This window comes from Protopterus annectens, chromosome 8.part0, assembly GCF_019279795.1.
Source record: "Protopterus annectens isolate FY-2018-M chromosome 8.part0, PAN1.0, whole genome shotgun sequence".
In the NCBI taxonomy this organism is placed as follows: Eukaryota; Metazoa; Chordata; order Ceratodontiformes; family Protopteridae; genus Protopterus; species Protopterus annectens.
Window position 1 is genome coordinate 1,206,125,584 of NC_056741.1, and position 19,784 is coordinate 1,206,145,367.

Below are 19,784 nucleotides of genomic sequence, written 5' to 3' on the forward strand. Positions count from 1 at the left end.
AACAAGCACAGTAGTAAAACATACGATGGGAGATGAGCAATTCAGATTCAAAACAGGATACAGCACAACTGACTGGATGTTTACAGTGAGAAAGATTCATAGGTTAAGTTTATAGATTAGTACTAGGCTAACTGTCCTTGTGGGCCATTTTAAGCCTAGCTGGTAATCCCATGTGAGAAACAAACACTGTGCCTTGTGTCTGTAAGGTAAACACCTTAACTGTTATGCCAACATTCCACTCCATTACACCAACCTTCCAGGTAGTGGTGAAGAAGCTGAAGATGGGGAAAGAGTCCAATCGGGCATTCCTAGACATGGAGAAGGCATATGGCAAGGTCTCAAAAAAGCTGATTTGTGCAGTCCTGTAATGGTTCAAAGTCTGGAAACATTGGCAGAGCTAGTGTAGGATATGTACGAGGACCCAATGATATTAGTATGAACCTTGTTTGGACTCGCAGAGAGGTTCCCAGTGAGAATGGGTGTTCATCTGGGTTCAGCTCAGCACCCACTTCTGTTCATTCTGGTAGTGTATTACATTAGCAAAAAAAGCCAGAGGGGATAGAGCAACAAAACTACTGTATGCAGACAATGTGGCATTACAGGCCAACTCTGAACAGGAGTTTCAGCCATTAATAGGGGAACAGAATGCAAAACTGAAGGCACATGGGAGGAAAATAAGTACAGACAAGACAGTTGCCATGGCAGTACATGGGGAAATTGGGAGAAGAAGCTGAAAAGTAAGATATAGGAAAAATAATGGAACAAGTTAACAGCTTCAGGTATATGGAAGGGGTGGCTGGGGAGAAGGGAAGACTGTATGAGGTCGTCAAAGCTAGAATGAAAGGTGCTGCATCCAGCTGGCACAGAGCATCAGTGGTAGAATGTGATGGAAGAATGATAACGAAGGTGTAAAATAAACATTGATGCGACCAGTATTTCTTTATGCTACAGAAACTTGAGTAGTGAAGGCACAGCATTTCTGTTACCTCTAGCAATTGTGAGACAGAAGTAGAAATTATGACATCAGAGCAGAGGTTAAAGTAGCTCCAGCTGCAGAGAATTTGAAAGAGAACAGATTATGGTATTCAGATACAAGTGCAGGAAAGTGGAAGACGATTTCCTGAATAAGATTTGGGAGAGAGACAAATTGGTTCAGCAATACCCATATTTATGGGGACAGAATTAGATGAAGTATGGATTAGTATTGATTAAAAAGGCTTCTGTTATGGCAGCTAAGGGTATGTGGGACGAGACTAAAAAGACAATACAAAAATTGAGAAACTGTTGGCTGTTATTTATGGATATGGAGAGTAAGTTACAAGCATTGAAAATGTTTAGTCCCTTTTATGCACATATCAGGCATGTTTTTATCAACCAGGGGAGACATTGCAGATAATAATTAGTAAGAAGTTGGAGGAATTTATTTGGAAGGGGAAGAGTTAAGTGGGATAAATTGATCCAAAAGAGTAAGGTATTTTAGGATTACCTGAATTGAAGTGATATTTCAGAGCTACACAGCTAAGGCTAAAATGCATAACACAAGCAGAAGTTATAATTCAAACTGGAAAGGGATTATGATGAATCGGGGGAAGGTCAGGAAATAAAGAGAGAGTAGTACTTTGGATGCAATGAATGTCAGCAACCTTGCAGAATATTGTATTCATAAAGTAGCAGAAAGTATTCTAAGAACACAAAAGGGCCCACATCGTGTCACGACAGTATAGAACACTAGTTATCAATGTGTCACAACAGTATAGACAACTAGTTAAGAAACTGTCTTAACAATATAGACCACTAGTTATCAAAGTGTAGCGACAGTATAGACCACTAGTTATCAAATTAATGTAAAATAAAAGAAGTCCGTAAAATTAAGACTATTTGATCACCAGCCATGTAAATCCTCGCACAGTAGAAGGAAACTTTTAAGCGATTTCATTCCTAAACATCCGTGCTTCATCAGAACTGTATAGAACACCTAAAACTGGATTTAAATAAACTCACAAATTAGCCATGTGATCCAATTACAAATGAAGACAAATTTCTGTTAAAAGATGTAGTATATAAAAACCGTATTCAAATTAACATTAAAAAACTTCATAAACAAAAAATTACACAAACAACACTCAAATATGAAATACTGGTATGCTAAGTGAAAATCACTCCAACATATAAATGCAATTTATAATTTAGTAGCTGTAAGTTTTAGAGCAGGGACAATTGACACCCATTTGTTTGGCCCAGGGTAGACTGAAGCATATAATCTCAATTGCCACATTAATTCTCTGTATACTATCCTTGTTTCCAAAGACACCCCACCCTTCAGTTGTTATATGGAACAACCTCTAATAATCCAGACAAGAACATGGAAAAGGTGTGACAACTCTGTGCATGTTTGTAAACAGAGTTGTTTAAATTACACTTAAAAATGGCATAATTATGTTCATAGATTATTTTATGAAACTGTCTTTCAGTTTTACCAACATAGAAACATGAAAAGCCAGAACATAGTGCAGTATATATATAAACCCCTTTGAGGCACAATTTCTATCTGGAAGGGAACTGTTAAGGTGGGGGAAATTAACAAAAGTAATACATTCTTGCTGTAGAACATACACACACTGACTAAAGGCACCACATCTATAGGTATCCTTAATTGTTCTAGCCACATTAATATTTATTTGGTGTTCAAAAATATTTTTAAAATTTTTACCTGTTTTGTAAACAAAATTTGGGGTTCCCCCAAAACTTTAAAAACGTCCTTGTCCTCCATTAAAATATTCCATTTCCTAGTAACTATATCCTTGACAGCTTTAGAATAAGAATTGTATGCAACTACCAAAGAGTGAATAAAGGAATCTTTGTCTTTACATTGAGAGTGGAATGTAGAATATGTTGTATCATTTAAATCGGCACCTAGTAATGAGCTGTATTTGATACTAAGCCATGATTTTTTTTCCTTTTGTTGTATAACCTAGTCTGGGATGCCAACAGTGTTTTTTTTTTTTGTTTGTGTTCATTTTGGGCTTACTTCTGGTAGGTACAGCAGCCTCTCTGCAGCCATTGACATGATTGTACATAGTTTCTGTGAACAGTTCTGCATAGGCTGCTGTGTTTCTGGATTTGGATGGACATTGACTTTTAACAATCACTTAAGAAAAGGTAGTTTGAATTGGAATAGTTCCTAACTGTTACTGGGATTACTGGGGTTACTGAATTGTTTTAGATTTTGAAGGCGCTAACTTTATGGTTAGACCTTACTAGGGAGAATGTGACCTTGGGGGTGGTGCAGCATTCTTCCATATTTGTGTGAATGAGGCTTAGTATATATTGGAATCTCTAATGAGTGTATGCACTAACTGGTTAAGGGTGCTTGTATTTATGAAGTCCAGGAACCTCTGTGGCTGCAGATATGGGACTGTGTAGGATTCCCAAAATCCCCCATAAGTAAAGTGTTAGTTTGGGTGGTGAGTGCCTCCAATGGATTTAAGTATGCACTGTAAGTTTCATGGGGCGTAGAGGATGACCTATAGCTTGCTAGAATACAATACGGGATTTTATCTGTAGTGACCTGCATATGGAGAAAGTCCAGCTCATCATCCTGTTTAACCAACCTACCTTTATTCCTGTCTCTGCACCTACGCATACCTCTCAACCTGGAAACATCAAAAATCTGGACAAGGCTCACGAAAAATAGGTACAAATCTGTACGCTGATTAACACAAAATTTGCATACATAATTATGTAACCTCGCCCACTTCAATGGTATTGTGAGATACCAACTTTCAAATGCAAACTGAAGAACAGACAACCAAAATATGGCACCGGAGTCCCCCTGCAGCCATTCCAATGTCCCATTACCTGGCGATTTCACCCATTTACCATAAACACTAATGTGTGCATACTGCTTTACTAATAACAATGATTACTTGGATTTTATTTTTACATTTTGCAGCCCAATGCACAGATGTCAGCAATAGACATCTGCTAAGCAAAACAACACTGTCTCACAATGAAAATAGACTTGGCATTAAAACATCTCTGCCCTTGAAACTCACATTCATTGAAACAGCATTGAAACCCACACAACATTCAAAGAAAATGCATTTGGCCAGTGGTGGATAGAGATTACCTTTGGGCTGTTTTCAAATCATTGGCCACTACAAGAAACATACATGTTTTCTTTGATACACCATCCTGACTTTATTAAATTATATTCCGTGTATAATACAGCACACTTGTAAGAGCGCATGTTACATTTATTGTTTGAACATTTTTCCAATAGGCTGTAGGCAATGAAACAAAATGCATGAACCAATAATGACAAAACTGCCCAATTCAGAACATTTCCATCATAAGAGTCTACTTCCAGTGTGTCCACACCCACACTATAAATAGAATGACAGTAGTGTAAGCAATAGGCATGTTGCACAGCTTCTCACACTTATTTTCAATTTCAGGGTTTTTTTTTTGGGGGGGGGGGTACAAAAGGCCAAAAACCAGGGACACATTTTTAAACATTGCTTGTATAATTTTGGGAAGTTGCTAGAATAAAATGCTTTGTTACCACCATGCATTTCACTGGCAAAACTTGAACCCAGGACCCTGTACACTACAATCAGAGCAACATACCATTATGCCAAATCAGAAGTTTCATGAAATATAGGAAGACTGAAACTTAAATGGCTATCGTTTAGTGAATTCAGTTCTCACTTCTCACCATAGCTCTCAAACTCTTTGCTCAAAAAACCTGGACAAAAGCAATAATGAGGGAATACAAATTCAGTTCTTCTCACTTCTCACCATAGCTATCACAAAAAACATGGACAAGGCCAATAATGGGGGAATACAGCCCCAAAATAGGGACAAATTTAAAATACTCATCTTATAAACTTAGAAAATTGCAAGAATAAAAGGCTTTGTGTTACTATTTATTTTCCGAAGAATATGAAGTCTGAAATTCAAATGCCTGTCATTATTTAAATGAATTCAATCCTGCAATGATTTTCCACAAAAATCCTGAAAACCACAGATTTTATGAGGAGGAGTCTCAGATTAGATGAAAATATGAGGGACAAATATAGAAGTGGTGGTGGTTAGGGACTTTAGGCTCTTTTTACCCCTGTACCCAAGGTACAGGGTTTGAACCAGAGTACCTCTAGCCACCAGGTGTATTGCAACACACACACACACACACACACACACACACACACACTTAAAAAGATAGCATATACTTTTTTCGCTTCTTTGAATTGCTGTATCATGCAATTCCAATCCCAGCAAAAAGTTCTAGGGAGGTGTCCATGGCAGTTTAGCATTAGCTTTGCCTCTTGGTTGCAATACTTGCATGGAGCTTTCATCAACGAGAGTGATTAATTCTATGGAATAGAGCCTTACCACAGCGATATCACATTGAGCCCCCCTTGCCTAAATCAGGTTTGCTCACTGCAACAGAGGTTTCTGAAACCTGTCTTCTGCTGCATACTGAAGAAATACGACTTGGTGGGGGAGTGAGATGTACACCATTTGTGCTTTATGGCTGGCATTAGACCAAGCAAATGCAGAGACTGAGAAGACAAGCAAAAGTAGAAGAACGCTGCAGAACCCGCATCCCCACTGATAATTATTACTGTAATACATTGGGACATAGTTTTTCATTATAATCTCATTAAGGGAGTTTCTTTTTTATATTTTGCATAGGAATGCATATTTAAAAATAGTTCTCTGTTGCACAATCACAGATGGCAGTGCAGTGTCTTCTAAAAGATGATTCTTGTATTTTTTAGATCTAGTGTGCTAATTTTGTGCTTACATCGATCCATGTGCATGTTAATAATTATATTTACATGCAAAGATTATGTAGGGATAATTAATATTTCAGAGTGAGCAGTTTCATTCAGCTTACCAGAGCAAATCCATTCATTCTAACAGCCGAGTCCGAGGTCTCCGACCCCTTCTAAATACAAATAAATCCTTGGCCGAGCGAATAATAACAGCTAAGCCTGAGCCATTCTAAATAAATAAATCCTTGCTGAGCGAGAGAACCTTCCTTTCCGGCTGGTTCATTCCTGTTCGCAAAGCATTTAAACCAGCCGGAAACCCGGAAATATGTGAGCTGCGAGCACGATTCCAATAGGCTGGTAGCCCTGACAAGTTGACGTCATCACGCATGAGATGACGTGAGCTAAAGCGCGGAAAATTTTAAAAAATTTTAAAAAGGAAAAAAAATTCGGAAATGAAGGGGTGCCACTTGGGAATCGTGGCATCCCATTATTTGGACCCCAAAACTCGGCAAAAAAACGAGTAATTCAGGACAGTTGGGAGGTATGCCTACTGGTCTAAAAGTGTGGAAGGCACTGAACCCTTGCATTGCCAGGGTGCTGTCTGCAACGTTAAACCATGTCTTGGTAACTGCACAGATGTCTGTATTCTCTAGGGTGGGGAGAGCTTGGAGGGAGTTTAACAATGCTTTAATAAAAGATAAAAAAAAGTACTTGCCTTTTCCCATATATAAAAGTGACCTTAGAAATGAGTATAATAAATAGTGAAGCAAAGAGGGTGCAACCTCCTTACATGAGGTTAGAAAGGTTTGCAAATTAGTCATATGATCCACTTACAAATGAAGACAAATTTCTGTTAAAAGGTGTAGTATATAAAAACAGTATTTAAATAATTAACGTTAAAAAACTTCAAAAATAAAAAATTACATAACACTCAAAAAAAAAACCTACATTTTGACAAATGCCAATTTTTTTGTTTCTGATCACCGGTCTGTGAGTATGATACAAAACATTCACAACTGTCACTTTTTTGTATTTGATATGGATGAGATAGTACTGCTGAAGCTCTAGCTAGTGAACAAACCTGAATATTAAGGTATGTTACTTGATATTTCAGTGTTTTATATCATCTCATTAGGGAATGTGTGCTTGCACCTCTTATTCTGTATAAATGTATGTGTCTTGTTTTTTCACTAGTGATGTATGCCATGTAAGTTAACAATTAACTGATTATTACATTTCCTTTCTGTACTGTATGGTCAAAGTCATGCCACTGAGTGGTCATTTTTGTGGTCAGAGGAAATAGTTAATTCAAGCAGATATAAAGCAGTTGCCTCATTTGTGTTGTTTTTGTGCAGCTCGAAAGAGTTACTCCTGTCAAGCAGTCTCAGAACATTCCATCTTCCACACGAATAAGAGTGAATGAGGTTAGTGTTTGATTTCTTTACAATTCTGTGTATTAAATTTAACATCATGAATGATGAATGCATTTTTCAGTTTGTCTAGGCATCCAACTTGCAGCTGTACTGTGTAGGAATATATTTAAGAAGAGAGCTGATGTCAGAAAGTCTGCTTACTCATCACGTATGTAGTTAGATCTCATGCAGCCCTCCTGCTTTCTTTAGTTTTGTAGTCCACTACCTAGTTTAAACAGTTCAGACAGTTGGTCAGCCACATTGTGTAAGTGCCGAGTTTGTGGCATGCACTGACAGCTGATACCGACATTCTTCATACTGATCTTCTGGTTCTGGTACCGACTTTTCCTTTCTCTTTAGCTTTGTTCTTTTATTTAAAGATGATACACTTACCTGGTTTTATTGATTTAAACGTGGCAAAATTCAGTATTTTTGGACCCCTTTAAGACCATTAAATCTGGTTCATTGTTTGTGAATGAAGATGTTTCTCTAGCTTTATAGATGTACAGTTTGCAAACATTTTTGTTTGGAGGAAATATTTTGCAGCTGAGCAAATGTCTCCCTTAAATAACTTAAACTTGTTGTCAGTTTATTCTCTGTGTGAATGCTGAGGATTTATTTACCGTTAGCAAAGAACTTTACATACTCTTATCTTATTGCTTTCCTTTTTGTCTTATGGTTAATTGTACGATTTATGTTAAGACCCAGAATTTTATTATTCATATGTGCATGAACTGTTTGTTAAGTTAATGTACTTATGATGCTCTAAATTTCATATAAAGGGTTCAATTTATACTTTGACTAATGTTTTAGAAAGTCAGTCTAATCATTGTTATTAGCTCTACATCTCATATATTATTTAAATTCTTGGTTTTTAGTGGTTAAGTCATAGTGTTTTACTGTTAAGTTATGTTTTCCATTGTGTAAAGTGCTAACTTCATTTCTTTTTAAGTAAGGTTTTACTGTGTTTATTATATGTCAGTATATCATAGGCATACAACAAAAGATTTCTGTCATGTGCTACAGTAAAGATGTATAAGGGATATGGAATACCTACAACCTGTTAAGTGCCATGAAGAAGGAATTCCAAGGTTTGGGTCCAAAGTAAGAAGGGCATAGCTGTTTTAGGCTTGCTAGCTGCCACTTTATGGTTAAATAAAATGTTGACAGGAGCAACAAATCTGTGTCTGACTCCCAGGCTGGCAGTGTACTCTCATTTTCCTATGGACTCTGCACTTGAGATTGAATGCCCCATACCAGGGCCATATTAATGTATTTTTTATGACTTAACTCAACCTGGCTGACATGGCATTTATTATGAAAACATGGCTTGATGAGAACTATGTTCCTTTTCTGGCAGCCACAACTCCATCAGGTTCTTCTGTTGTCTGGATCCCTAGGTTGGGTAATATCATTTGTGGAGTTTTTGTTGGACTTCATTCAGATCTTTCAATTCATCCAATTATAAGTGGCATCAGCAGTTGTTCCAAATATGTCTTGCTATCAGGAGCATATTGCTGATATTTCTGTTCATTATCTAGCAAGATAACAAGGGGTATTTTATCAAACTCCACCAGTTTATTCTCCTAGGCACCAGAGCTGATTAGTTTTGGGGACTTTACCATCTTGGCTGACAGTGAAAGTGTTGTATTTGCCATGCATTTTCTCTTTCACTCTCTTTCTGCTACCGTGGAACTTGTGCTTTTTTCAGATTATTGCCCCCCTTTTGCATGAAGAAGGACATATGCTTAACTTTGTGTTCCAGCCCCATGTGGTTACATTTTATATGGTAGTAGAACTAATGTCTTCCTCTGCCTGTCAACTGATTCAGTTTATGGTTGGACTTTCACTAGTTTGATCACATGTTGTTGAGCTGACCCAGTTCAGAGATCAGAGAAATGTTTCTGATGGGGTTCTGTTCTCTAGAGTAGATCAGTTCCTAGTAGACCCCAGTGTGAGCACTCATCAGTAGTTAGTTTCAACCTGCCTCTCTCTTATCTTTCTGCTGTTCCCATTAGGGGTCGCCACAGCGGATCATCTGTTTCCATTTCTTCCTGTCCTCTGCATCTTGCTCTGTCACACCAACCTCCTGCATGCCCTCTCTCTCCACATCCATAAACCTTATCTTAGGCCTTCCTCTTTTCCTCTTACCTGGCAGCTCCATCCTTAGCATCTTTTTCCTAATATACCCAGCATCCCTCATCAGCCAACACAATCTCACCTGTCTGTCTTTCTCTCCAAACCGTCCAACCTGAGCTGACCCTCTAATATACTGATTCCTAATCCTGTCCATCCTCGTCACACCCAGTACAAATCTTAACATCTTTAACTCTGCCACATCCAGCTCTGACTCCTGCCTTTTTGTCAGTGTCACCGTCTCCAACCCATATAACATAGCTGTTCTCACTACCCTCTTGTAAACCTTCCCTTTCACTCTTATTGGTACCCGTCTGTCACAAATAACTCCTGACACTCTTCTCCACCCATTCCACCCTGTCTGTACTCTCTTCTTCACCTCTCTTCCACACTCACCATTACTGTGAACTGTTGATCCCAAGTACTTTAACTCATCCACCTTCGCCAACTCTACTCCTTGCATCCTCACCATTACTCTAGCCTCCCTCTCATTCACACACATATATTCTGTCTTAGTCCTGCTGACCTTCAGTTCTCTCCTCTCCTCTCTACAGCATATCTCCATCTCTCCAGGGTTTCCTCAACCTGGTCCCTACTATCACTACAGATCACAATGCCATCTGCAATCATCATAGTCCATGGGGCCTCCTGTCTGATCTTGTCTGTCAACCTGTCCATCACCATTGCAAATAATAAAGGGCTAAGAGCTGATCCTTGATGTAATCCCACCTCCACCTTAAACGCATCTGTCACTTCCACCACAGACCTCACCTCTGTCACACAATCCTCGTACATATCCTGTACCACTCTTACATATTTCTCTGCCACTCCCAACTTCCTTATACAATAAGACAACTTCTCTCTAGGAACCCTGTCATATGCTTTCTCTAAGTCCACAAAGACACAATGCAACTCCTTCTGACCTTCTCTATATTTCTCCATCAATTCTCTCAGAGCAAACATCGCATCTGTAGTGTTCCTTTCCAGCATGAAACCATACTGTTGATCACTAAGTATCACCACCCTTCTTAACCTAGCTTCCACTACTCTTTCCCATAACTTCAAGCTGTAACTGATCAGTTGTATCCCTCTGTAGTTACTACAGCTCTGCACATCACCCTTATTCTTAAAAATATGTACCAAAACACTTTTTCTCCACTCCTCTGGCATGCTCTGACATCCCAAGAGTTCATTAAACTATCTGCTTAAAAACTCCACCACCATTTTCCTAAGCACCATCATGCTTCTACTGGTATGTCATCTGGGCCTATAGCTTTTCCATTCTTCATCCTCTTCATAGCTGTCCTTACTTCCTCCTTGCTAATCTGTTTCACTTCCTGATTCACTATCCCCACATCATCCAACCTTCTCTCTCCGTCATTCTCTTCATTCATCAGCCCCTTAAAGTACTCTTTCCATCTGTTCAACACACTCTCCTCGCTTGTTAGTACATTTCCCTCACTATCCTTTGGGTCTACTTTAATTAAACGAAAGTGGAATCCATCGAATACAAATCTGTCGACACGTAAACAGTGAAATGCGGAAACGTCGAGCACACTAAATAGCGAAATCAGAAATGTCGAATTGTCATAGTTGGCCCATCTGCGGTATAGCTCCATAAGGTAAGTGTGCGATAGTTATGGACCTTAGGGTTAGGGTGCAGGTTAAGGTAAGTGCATAGATAAGTAATGTATGTAAGGTTTAGTATAGGGTTTTGTTAAGTGTATGTGTGTGGAATATTTACTTTGTGTGGGTATAGTTCTGTAGGGTAAGTGTGCGGTAGTTACGGACATTAGGGTTAGGGAAGGGTTAAGGGTAGTGCATAGAGAGTTGTGTATGTGGGGTTTAGTGTAGGGTTACAAGTGGGGTTTTGGAGCTTTAATTTAGAGTTAGTAGTAGGGTTTTGGTTAGTGTATGTATGTGTTTTTTGTTGTGTTTGCATAGGTGGATGCCACGAAAAAAACAGACTGTAAAAAACGTATTTCGGATGCCAAAGAGTCTGCAAGCCAGATATTCCTTAACGCAATTTTATTGATAAAATAAGTTAGCGTTTTCGCCTCTCTATTTAGAGAACCTTATCAGAGAAAAACAAATATTCAGAAAGGCGCCAAAGCTTTCTGAACATTTAAATACATACACGTAGATCACTACATGTTACATCACTTCCTCAAAACGTGAAATGTGTAAAGAATGTAAAAAATATGTAAATATTTATATATATGATAAATTACAATAAAAACCTAAAGGTAATCTTGAACACGCAAATTCCTCTATAGATAATAATACATTTATGTATACAATATTAAACCCTAAAGATGCCAAAAATGGTATAAAATCACAGTCCACTTATGAAATAGTGGAAATCAAGATAAGAACATATAACTACCCCCTCTTTGTCTGATAAAACGACTATATATTAATAATAACAGTTCATATGAAAATGTATAATGTATTATTTAATGTATTATTTAATTACATAAAGAACAAAAAAGGGGGGTCAAAACCTCTCCTTAAAATATTAAAAACACTCAAATGTGTTACTCTGAAAAAATATATATAGATATGTCTATGACCAATTACAAATTTCATGTAAATAGTGTGTAAAGAATTTTCAAAGGACAATGAATCAATCAAAGCCTAAGATAGGCTTTATGTTTCAATACTGGGGCAATGTTACAACTCTCGTTTAACCCCGGGGGATTGAAGGCATCCAGTCTAAGTTGCCATTCAATTTCCCGATTCTCCAATAGGAGAGATGTAGGTCCACCATGAATAGAGGGTGTCATGTGGTCAATACCCATGAATTGAAAACTATGTCCTGGGTTTTTTATTGTATGTTTGGCCAGTGCATTATCGCTTTTACAATTTTTTATTGCGTAGCAATGTTGGTAAACACGCTCTCTAAGTTTTCTGTCGGTTTTACCGACATAAAAACTTGGGCAACAAATGCAGAATGCAATGTAAATCACTGACTTAGTCTCACAGTTGATTTTAAATTTGATATCATATTTAAAATCTCTTATGCAAAATGTGTTGCCGGCGCGAATAACTTTGCACCAGTTACATAGCCCACAAGCAAAGGAACCTTTTAATCTATTAAAGGGGTTGAACCCTGAGTCCCTTTGTAACAATTCCTTGATGTTGATTCCTCTTTTGTAGACTATCCGGGGTTTTGTCCCCAGTTTCTCTGCAAGAAGGGAATTAGTGGAAATGAAATACCAATTTTTTTGAATGATTTCTAAAATTTGTTTAGAATTGCTGTTATACGTGGTGATAAAACTCAAAGACATAGGGACCAATTTGTCATTTGTACCCATATTGAGGCTATCCAAAACACTCATGTTGGTCAAGTCCTCATTTGTGTTAAGTGAGACAAAAACCTCTGGATGGAACAGAGGTTTGTAAAATCCATTATTTCTCTTGCATTCTACCTCTTCAATGAGTTCATCTACTAAAACCTTAGGATAACCTCTGTTAGTAAACATCTCTTTTAAAAATGAACACTCAATTAAGAAATCAGTTAGCTCACTACACATTTTTACTGCTCTAACTAATTGTCTTTTGACAATCGCCCTCTTTTGTTTGTAAGGGTGAGAGCTCGAGTAGTGAAGGAAGGAATTGACATATGTTTCCTTTCTAAAAATTTTTGACTGAAATTTGGATTTAGATGTATCCTTAACAAGTTTCACATCTAAATAGTCGATTCCTTCACTCGAAAAATGGTGTGTAAACTTAAGGAAGGTTGTAGTGTGGTTAATATAGTCTACGAAGGATTGCGCCACCTGTTCATCACCCTTAAAGAGGATAAAAACATCGTCTAAAAAACAGGTGTAATAACAGATGTGTTGCATCCAATCAGGGTTATCCAAAATATGATGTACCTCCCAATACGCCATAACCATGTTTGCCACGCTGGCACCACAGGGGGAGCCCATGGCTACCCCTTGTTTTTGGACGTAATATTCTTTCTCAAACAGAAAGAAATTGGAAGTAAGTACAATGTCTAAAAGTTCTGTGATGTTGTCTATTTCAGTTTTAGGTGCTTTTAGCTCCGCTAAAAGTAAACCGACCCATTCCGTTGCTTCCTGATGGGGGATGGAGGTATACAAATCGACAATATCAATGGTAAGAAAGTTGTAAGAACTATCATAACTGATGTTGTTGATGTTTGATAAGAAGGTCCAAAAGTCCTTGCAGATGCTTGGAATGGATTTAATATATTTTGAGAGCAAAAAGTCTTTGTATTTAGAACATGGGTAAGAAATGGAACACCTCCCATCTACTAAAGCCCTCATGGGTGGGTCACTACAGTTTTTGTGGACCTTGGGTATACCAAACATCACTGGGACCCTAGGTTGGGAGATGTCAATATATTTATACATGTCCATGTCTATTCTACCATCTATGAACAAATCTCTAAAGTAACCTCTTAGTCTATTGAGGCAACCGTTCATAACGTTAAGAGTAGAGGTTTCATAAGCAGGAGAGTCCATTTACATTTTTAAAACCTTCTGTGAATGACCCGCCGGTGCCAACTTCTGGTACAACTTGTGTGCGCATTGATAACATTAATGAGAAACTTAAAGTTTTAGATAACAAAACACTGAGGCTTAGAAAACTACAGCTTGAAGTAGCTTACTTCAAGCAGTGCCTCAGTGAAAACATCATTCCGAAAGGTTTAAGGAATAATTTTTCACCTTCGAATTTAATTCCTGGTACAGCCTTTCTAACAGATTTATTAGCGCATTTTCAAATGCAAGGCGCACAACTAATTGAACTAATTTTAAAGCATTATTCTTTGAATGTCGATGAACTTACACAGGAAATCAGTCAATTAGACAACGAAGTCAAACTTGACTCTAACTTTCACAGATTCGAGTTTGATTACACTCGCATTTTTTCGAGCATTGATACTTTTATGACTAAATTGAAGACCAATAAATCAAAAAAACTATTTCGAGATAGGGCATCATACCAACATAATAAAGCCTACCTGAAAATGATTGCAAAGCAAAGTGAGGTTAATGGTTCTCCAGTGAATATACGGAATGGTAACGAAGATGATGTAGAACCAATTCCTGCTAACACTGATTGTGAAATTGTGGAGAGTGACAGTGGCCCTAGAAGGAGCAACAGGAACCGCAAAAAATATGGGCAACAAGAGGCAGACAGCAGGGATTCTAATAACAGTAATGCTAATAATGCGACTCCTAAACCTCCTCAAAATAATTTTTTAGGGAATCGCAACAATCAGCAACACGGGGGCAAGGGCAGGAATTGGAACAGATAATAAGTCCAGCAATCAGTGAACACAGGATTGATTTTCCGAAAATATTACACAATGTGAAAGGTGACTTTACTATTTACAATTTTTCATCCTTAGAACTGGAACCCGAGCTAGTTGAACTGCTAGCACTTGGTAACACCTTTGTTCCCTCTAGATATTGTGATGTGGCTAAGGTGTTGATTGATTTAAAATGTTACGTACGAAAGCTTAATTTGAAGCTACTATTCAATAATGTTATGGATAATGTGAACAACGGTTTGAAACTTTCCAGCATTTTCAACCCTCCATTACATGTTGCGTTGAAGATTTTTGAAAATGCATGTGAGTTGGACATCAGGCATATGAATAGAGTACATAACCCTATGACTAACACATTCAACATCACAAAGGAACAAGTGTTAGCACTTAATCAACTACGAGAATCTTCTGTTAGGGTAATCAAACCAGACAAGGGGGGCGGTTTGGTTATCTTTGAAAAGATTGACTACATAGAGAGAATGCTATTGGTATTGGACTCTCCTGCTTATGAAACCTCTTCTCTTAACGTTATGAACGGTTGCCTCAATAGACTAAGAGGTTACTTTAGAGATTTGTTCATAGATGGTAGAATAGACATGGACATGTATAAATATATTGACATCTCCCAACCTAGGGTCCCAGTGATGTTTGGTATACCCAAGGTCCACAAAAACTGTAGTGACCCACCCATGAGGGCTTTAGTAGATGGGAGGTGTTCCATTTCTTACCCATGTTCTAAATACATAGACTTTTTGCTCTCAAAATACATTAAATCCATTCCAAGCATCTGCAAGGACTCTTGGACCTTCTTATCAAACATCAACAACATCAGTTATGATAGTCCTTACAACTTTCTTACCATTGATGTTGTCGATTTGTATACCTCCATCCCCCATCAGGAAGCAATGGAATGGGTCGGTTTACTTTTAGCAGAGCTAAAAGCACCTAAAACTGAAATAGACAACATCACAGAACTTTTAGACATTGTACTTGCTTCCAATTTCTGTTTGAGAAAGAATATTACGTCCAAAAACAAGGGGTAGCCATGGGCTCCCCCTGTGGTGCCAGCGTGGCAAACATGGTTATGGCGTATTGGGAGGTACATCATATTTTGGATAACCCCGATTGGATGCAACACATCTGTTATTACACCCGTTTTTTAGACAATGTTTTTATCCTCTTTAAGGGTGATGAACAGGTGGTGCAATCCTTCGTAGACTATATTAACCACACTACAACCTTCCTTAAGTTTACACACCATTTTTCGAGTGAAGGAATCGACTATTTAGATGTGAAACTTGTTAAGGATAGATCTAAAGCCAAATTTCAGTCAAAACTTTTTAGAAAGGAAACATATGTCAATTCCTTCCTTCACTACTCGAGCTCTCACCCTTACAAACAAAAGAGGGCGATTGTCAAAGGACAATTAGTTAGAGCAATAAAAATGTGTAGTGAGCTAACTGATTTCTTAATTGAGTGTTCATTTTTAAAAGAAATGTTTACTAACAGAGGTTATCCTAAGGTTTTAGTAGATGAACTCATTGAAGAGGTAGAATGCAAGAGAAATAATGGATTTTACAAACCTCTGCTCCATCCAGAGGTTTTTGTCTCACTTAACACAAATGAGGACTTGACCAACATGAGTGTTTTGGATAGCCTCAATGTGGGTACAAATGACAAATTGGTCCCTATGTCTTTGAGTTTTATCACCACGTATAACAGCAATTCTAAACAAAGTTTAGAAATCATTCAAAAAAATTGGTATTTCATTTCCACTAATTCCCTTCTTGCAGAGAAACTGGGGACAAAACCCCGGATAGCCTACAAAAGAGGAATCAACATCAAGGAATTGTTACAAAGGGACTCAGGGCTCAACCCCTTTAATAGATTAAAAGGTTCCTTTGCTTGTGGGCTATGTAACTGGTGCAAAGATATTCGTGCCGGCAACACATTTTGTATAAGAGATTTTAAATATGATATCAAATTTAAAATCAACTGTGAGACTAAGTCAGTGATTTACATTGCATTCTGCGTTTGTTGCCCAAGTTTTTATGTCGGTAAAACCAACAGAAAACTTAGAGAGCGTGTTTACCAACATTGCTACGCAATAAAAAATTGTAAAAGCGATAATGCACTGGCCAAACATACAATAAAAAACCCAGGACACAGTTTTCAATTCATGGGTATTGACCACATGACACCCTCTATTCGTGGTGGACCTACATCTCTCCTATTGGAGAATCGGGAAATTGAATGGCAACTTAGATTGGATGCCTTCAATCCCCCAGGGTTAAACGAGAGTTGTAACATTGCCCCAGTATTGAAACATAAAGCCTACCTTAGGCGTTGATTGATTCATTGTCCTTTGAAAATTCTTTACACACTATTTACATGAAATTTGTAATTGGTCATAGACATATCTATATATATTTTTTCAGAGTAACACATTTGAGTGTTTTTAATATTTTAAGGAGAAGTTTTGACCCCCCCCCCTTTTTGTTCTTTATGTAATTAAATAATACATTATACATTTTCATATGAACTGTTATTATTAATATATAGTCGTTTTATCAGACAAAGAGGGGGTAGTTATATGTTCTTATCTTGATTTCCACTATTTCATAAGTGGACTGTGATTTTATACCATTTTTGGCATCTTTAGGGTTTAATATTGTATAAATAAATGTATTATTATCTATAGAGGAATTTGCGTGTTCAAGATTACCTTTAGGTTTTTATTGTAATTTATCATATATATAAATATTTACATATTTTTTTACATTCTTTACACATTTCACGTTTTGAGGAAGTGATGTAACATGTAGTGATCTACGTGTATGTATTTAAATGTTCAGAAAGTTTTGGCGCCTTTCTGAATATTTGTTTTTCTCTGATGAAGCTTCTCTAAATAGAGAGGTGAAAACGCTAACTTATTTTATCAATAAAATTGCGTTAAGGAATATCTGGCTTGCAGACTCTTTGGCATCCGAAATACATGTTTGCATAGGTAGTATGTTATGGGCTGTGGGGTTGGCCGACTATTGCGGTTTCGATGTTTAAATTTTGCGGTTTTGCATGTTCGTTATCACGTTTCATTGTTTATGTTGACGGATTTGTATTCAACGGATTCCGCTTTCATTTAATTAAAGTAGTCCCCATCCTTTATCACCCTTACCTGCTGCACATCTTTCCCAGCTCAGTCTTTCTGTCTAACCAATCGGTACAGGTCCTTTTTTCTCCCTGTTTAGTGTCCAACCTTTCATACAACTCTCCATATGCATTATCCTTAACCTTCGCCACCTCACTCTTTGCCATGTGCCTCATCTCCTTATACGCCTGTTTACTTTCTTCATCTCTCTGACAATCCCACTTCTTCTTTGCAAGACTCTTCCTCTGTATACTCTCCTCTACTTCCTCATTCCACCACCAGGTCTCCTTGTCCTTCTTCCTGTGTCCAGATGTCACACCAAGCACCTTTCTAGTTGCCTCCCTTACTAGCTCTGCTGTAGTTACCCAGCTGTTTGGTAACTTTTTCCTGCCCCCCAGTGCCTGTCTTATCTCTTCCTGAACTCCACCTCACAATCACCCTTTTTCAACTTCCACCATTTCATCCCATAATGGATCCTTTATGGACACCCTTGATCAGCTTTTCCAGATTCATGAGCACTTTCTGTATGTTGTTGTACAGTTTCTCTGTGTTCTCAGTCTTTTTATACTGACTTTCTAAAACACTAGTCAGTCTATAAACTGAACCCTTCACATGAAATCCAGAACATAATAAATATTTTAGCAAATGGTCATGAGTTTTGCAAACTCCTCAGAATGGCCACGGCTAGAATGTGTGTGGATGAAAACTCCTATGTTGGAAGACAGACCGATTTTGGTGGAACACTGCATAGTCTGTCAAACAGAAGTCAAGCACTAGTATGCAATATTCTTGGCTGGTGAAATTTTTGTCTAGACAAATCATTCCAAAAATCTCCTTAAGATCATGTGTAGCTAGCAAGTCCAGCCTGAAAATGGCAAAGTATTAGAACCCAGAATTTGAGGAGGCAATACATTTTTCATTGGGAGTACCCAACTTATTGAGAGTCTTCCTGTATTTGCTAAGACTGCGTATGACAATGGGATTGTCCTGGTTCCCTCAATCTATGCATTGTTCTATCTGTCTAAATTTCATGCGACTGCAAGAACTGTTTCAGAAGTTGGCTGTATTTTTATTTCTAGGCGGACTTTTGACTTGCATGTTAGATATGGCTAGTCTTTAATCTGCTGATCCAACTATTCCCATGCTGTTCAGTTCCCTAGCTGTATTAGAGTTTTTTCATATTGTTTAATGGTGCCCATTTTACCAACCATTTTGGATCCAAATGTTTTGGGGATTTGAAGTTTTTATGTGCACCTGAAGATTTCAGAGATCAGCACCTAATGAGACACTTGTCATTGGAGTGATTAATGACCTACTAATGGTGGTATCGGCTTATGGTGGTAAGCCAAAGGTATTATTCAGTAATAGTCCTGCTATGGCATCTCATCAACATTTGACATTATTGACCAGGTATGCACTGTTGCAGTTTATCTTTTACAGTTTTCAAGTGGTTTACCCCTCTACTAGTTATGATGCAGTCAGACAGTGATCTTAAAGGTTTTTTCACCTCAGACTTTATCCACTGAAGTATGAGGTGTTTCAAGAGTCAGTCATGACTTCTGACTTGTTTGCAGTATGTTTGCTGCAGTTACGTGATGGAATATTTGAGAGGTCTGAAATATCATTGCCATGTAGATATGCAGCTTTACCTTTTTTATTCTAAGGAAACTGTATGTGACGCAAAATGTGCAGAAGACTGCTTAGATGATAGCCTTCACTGGATGGTAGTTAGTCAACTCACTCTTAGTCTAGTTAAGACTGAGGTGATGAAGCTGACTTCTAAGATGGCTGCACATTGATTAACAGCATAATTCTACCTCTACCAGTGTGAAAACAGAAACTCAGCATTGAAAGCCAGTGGACCTGTATTTCTGGGTAAATTTCAGTAAGAAATACAGAGGACCCAAAAGAAAAACGGCTACAAAAAGTGCATAAATATCACTGATTGGGAAGAGTACCTAGTTGTTAAGGGAAAAGCAGTGCAAGCTCCAGACGTGACTTCC

At 37.9% G+C, this 19,784-nt stretch overlaps 1 protein-coding gene across 4 annotated transcripts in view; it reads left to right on the top strand.

Annotated features, from left to right (window-relative positions):
• The window catches only part of LOC122809309 (guanylate-binding protein 1-like), a 713,173-nt gene that overhangs the window by 408,401 nt on the left and 284,988 nt on the right, over positions 1-19,784 (top strand). For all 4 annotated transcript variants that reach the window (XM_044080701.1, XM_044080704.1, XM_044080703.1 and 1 more), the window contains one exon: positions 7,136-7,204. In XM_044080701.1, the coding sequence (XP_043936636.1) occupies positions 7,136-7,204 (69 nt within the window). The remainder of the gene's footprint in view (positions 1-7,135; positions 7,205-19,784) is intronic.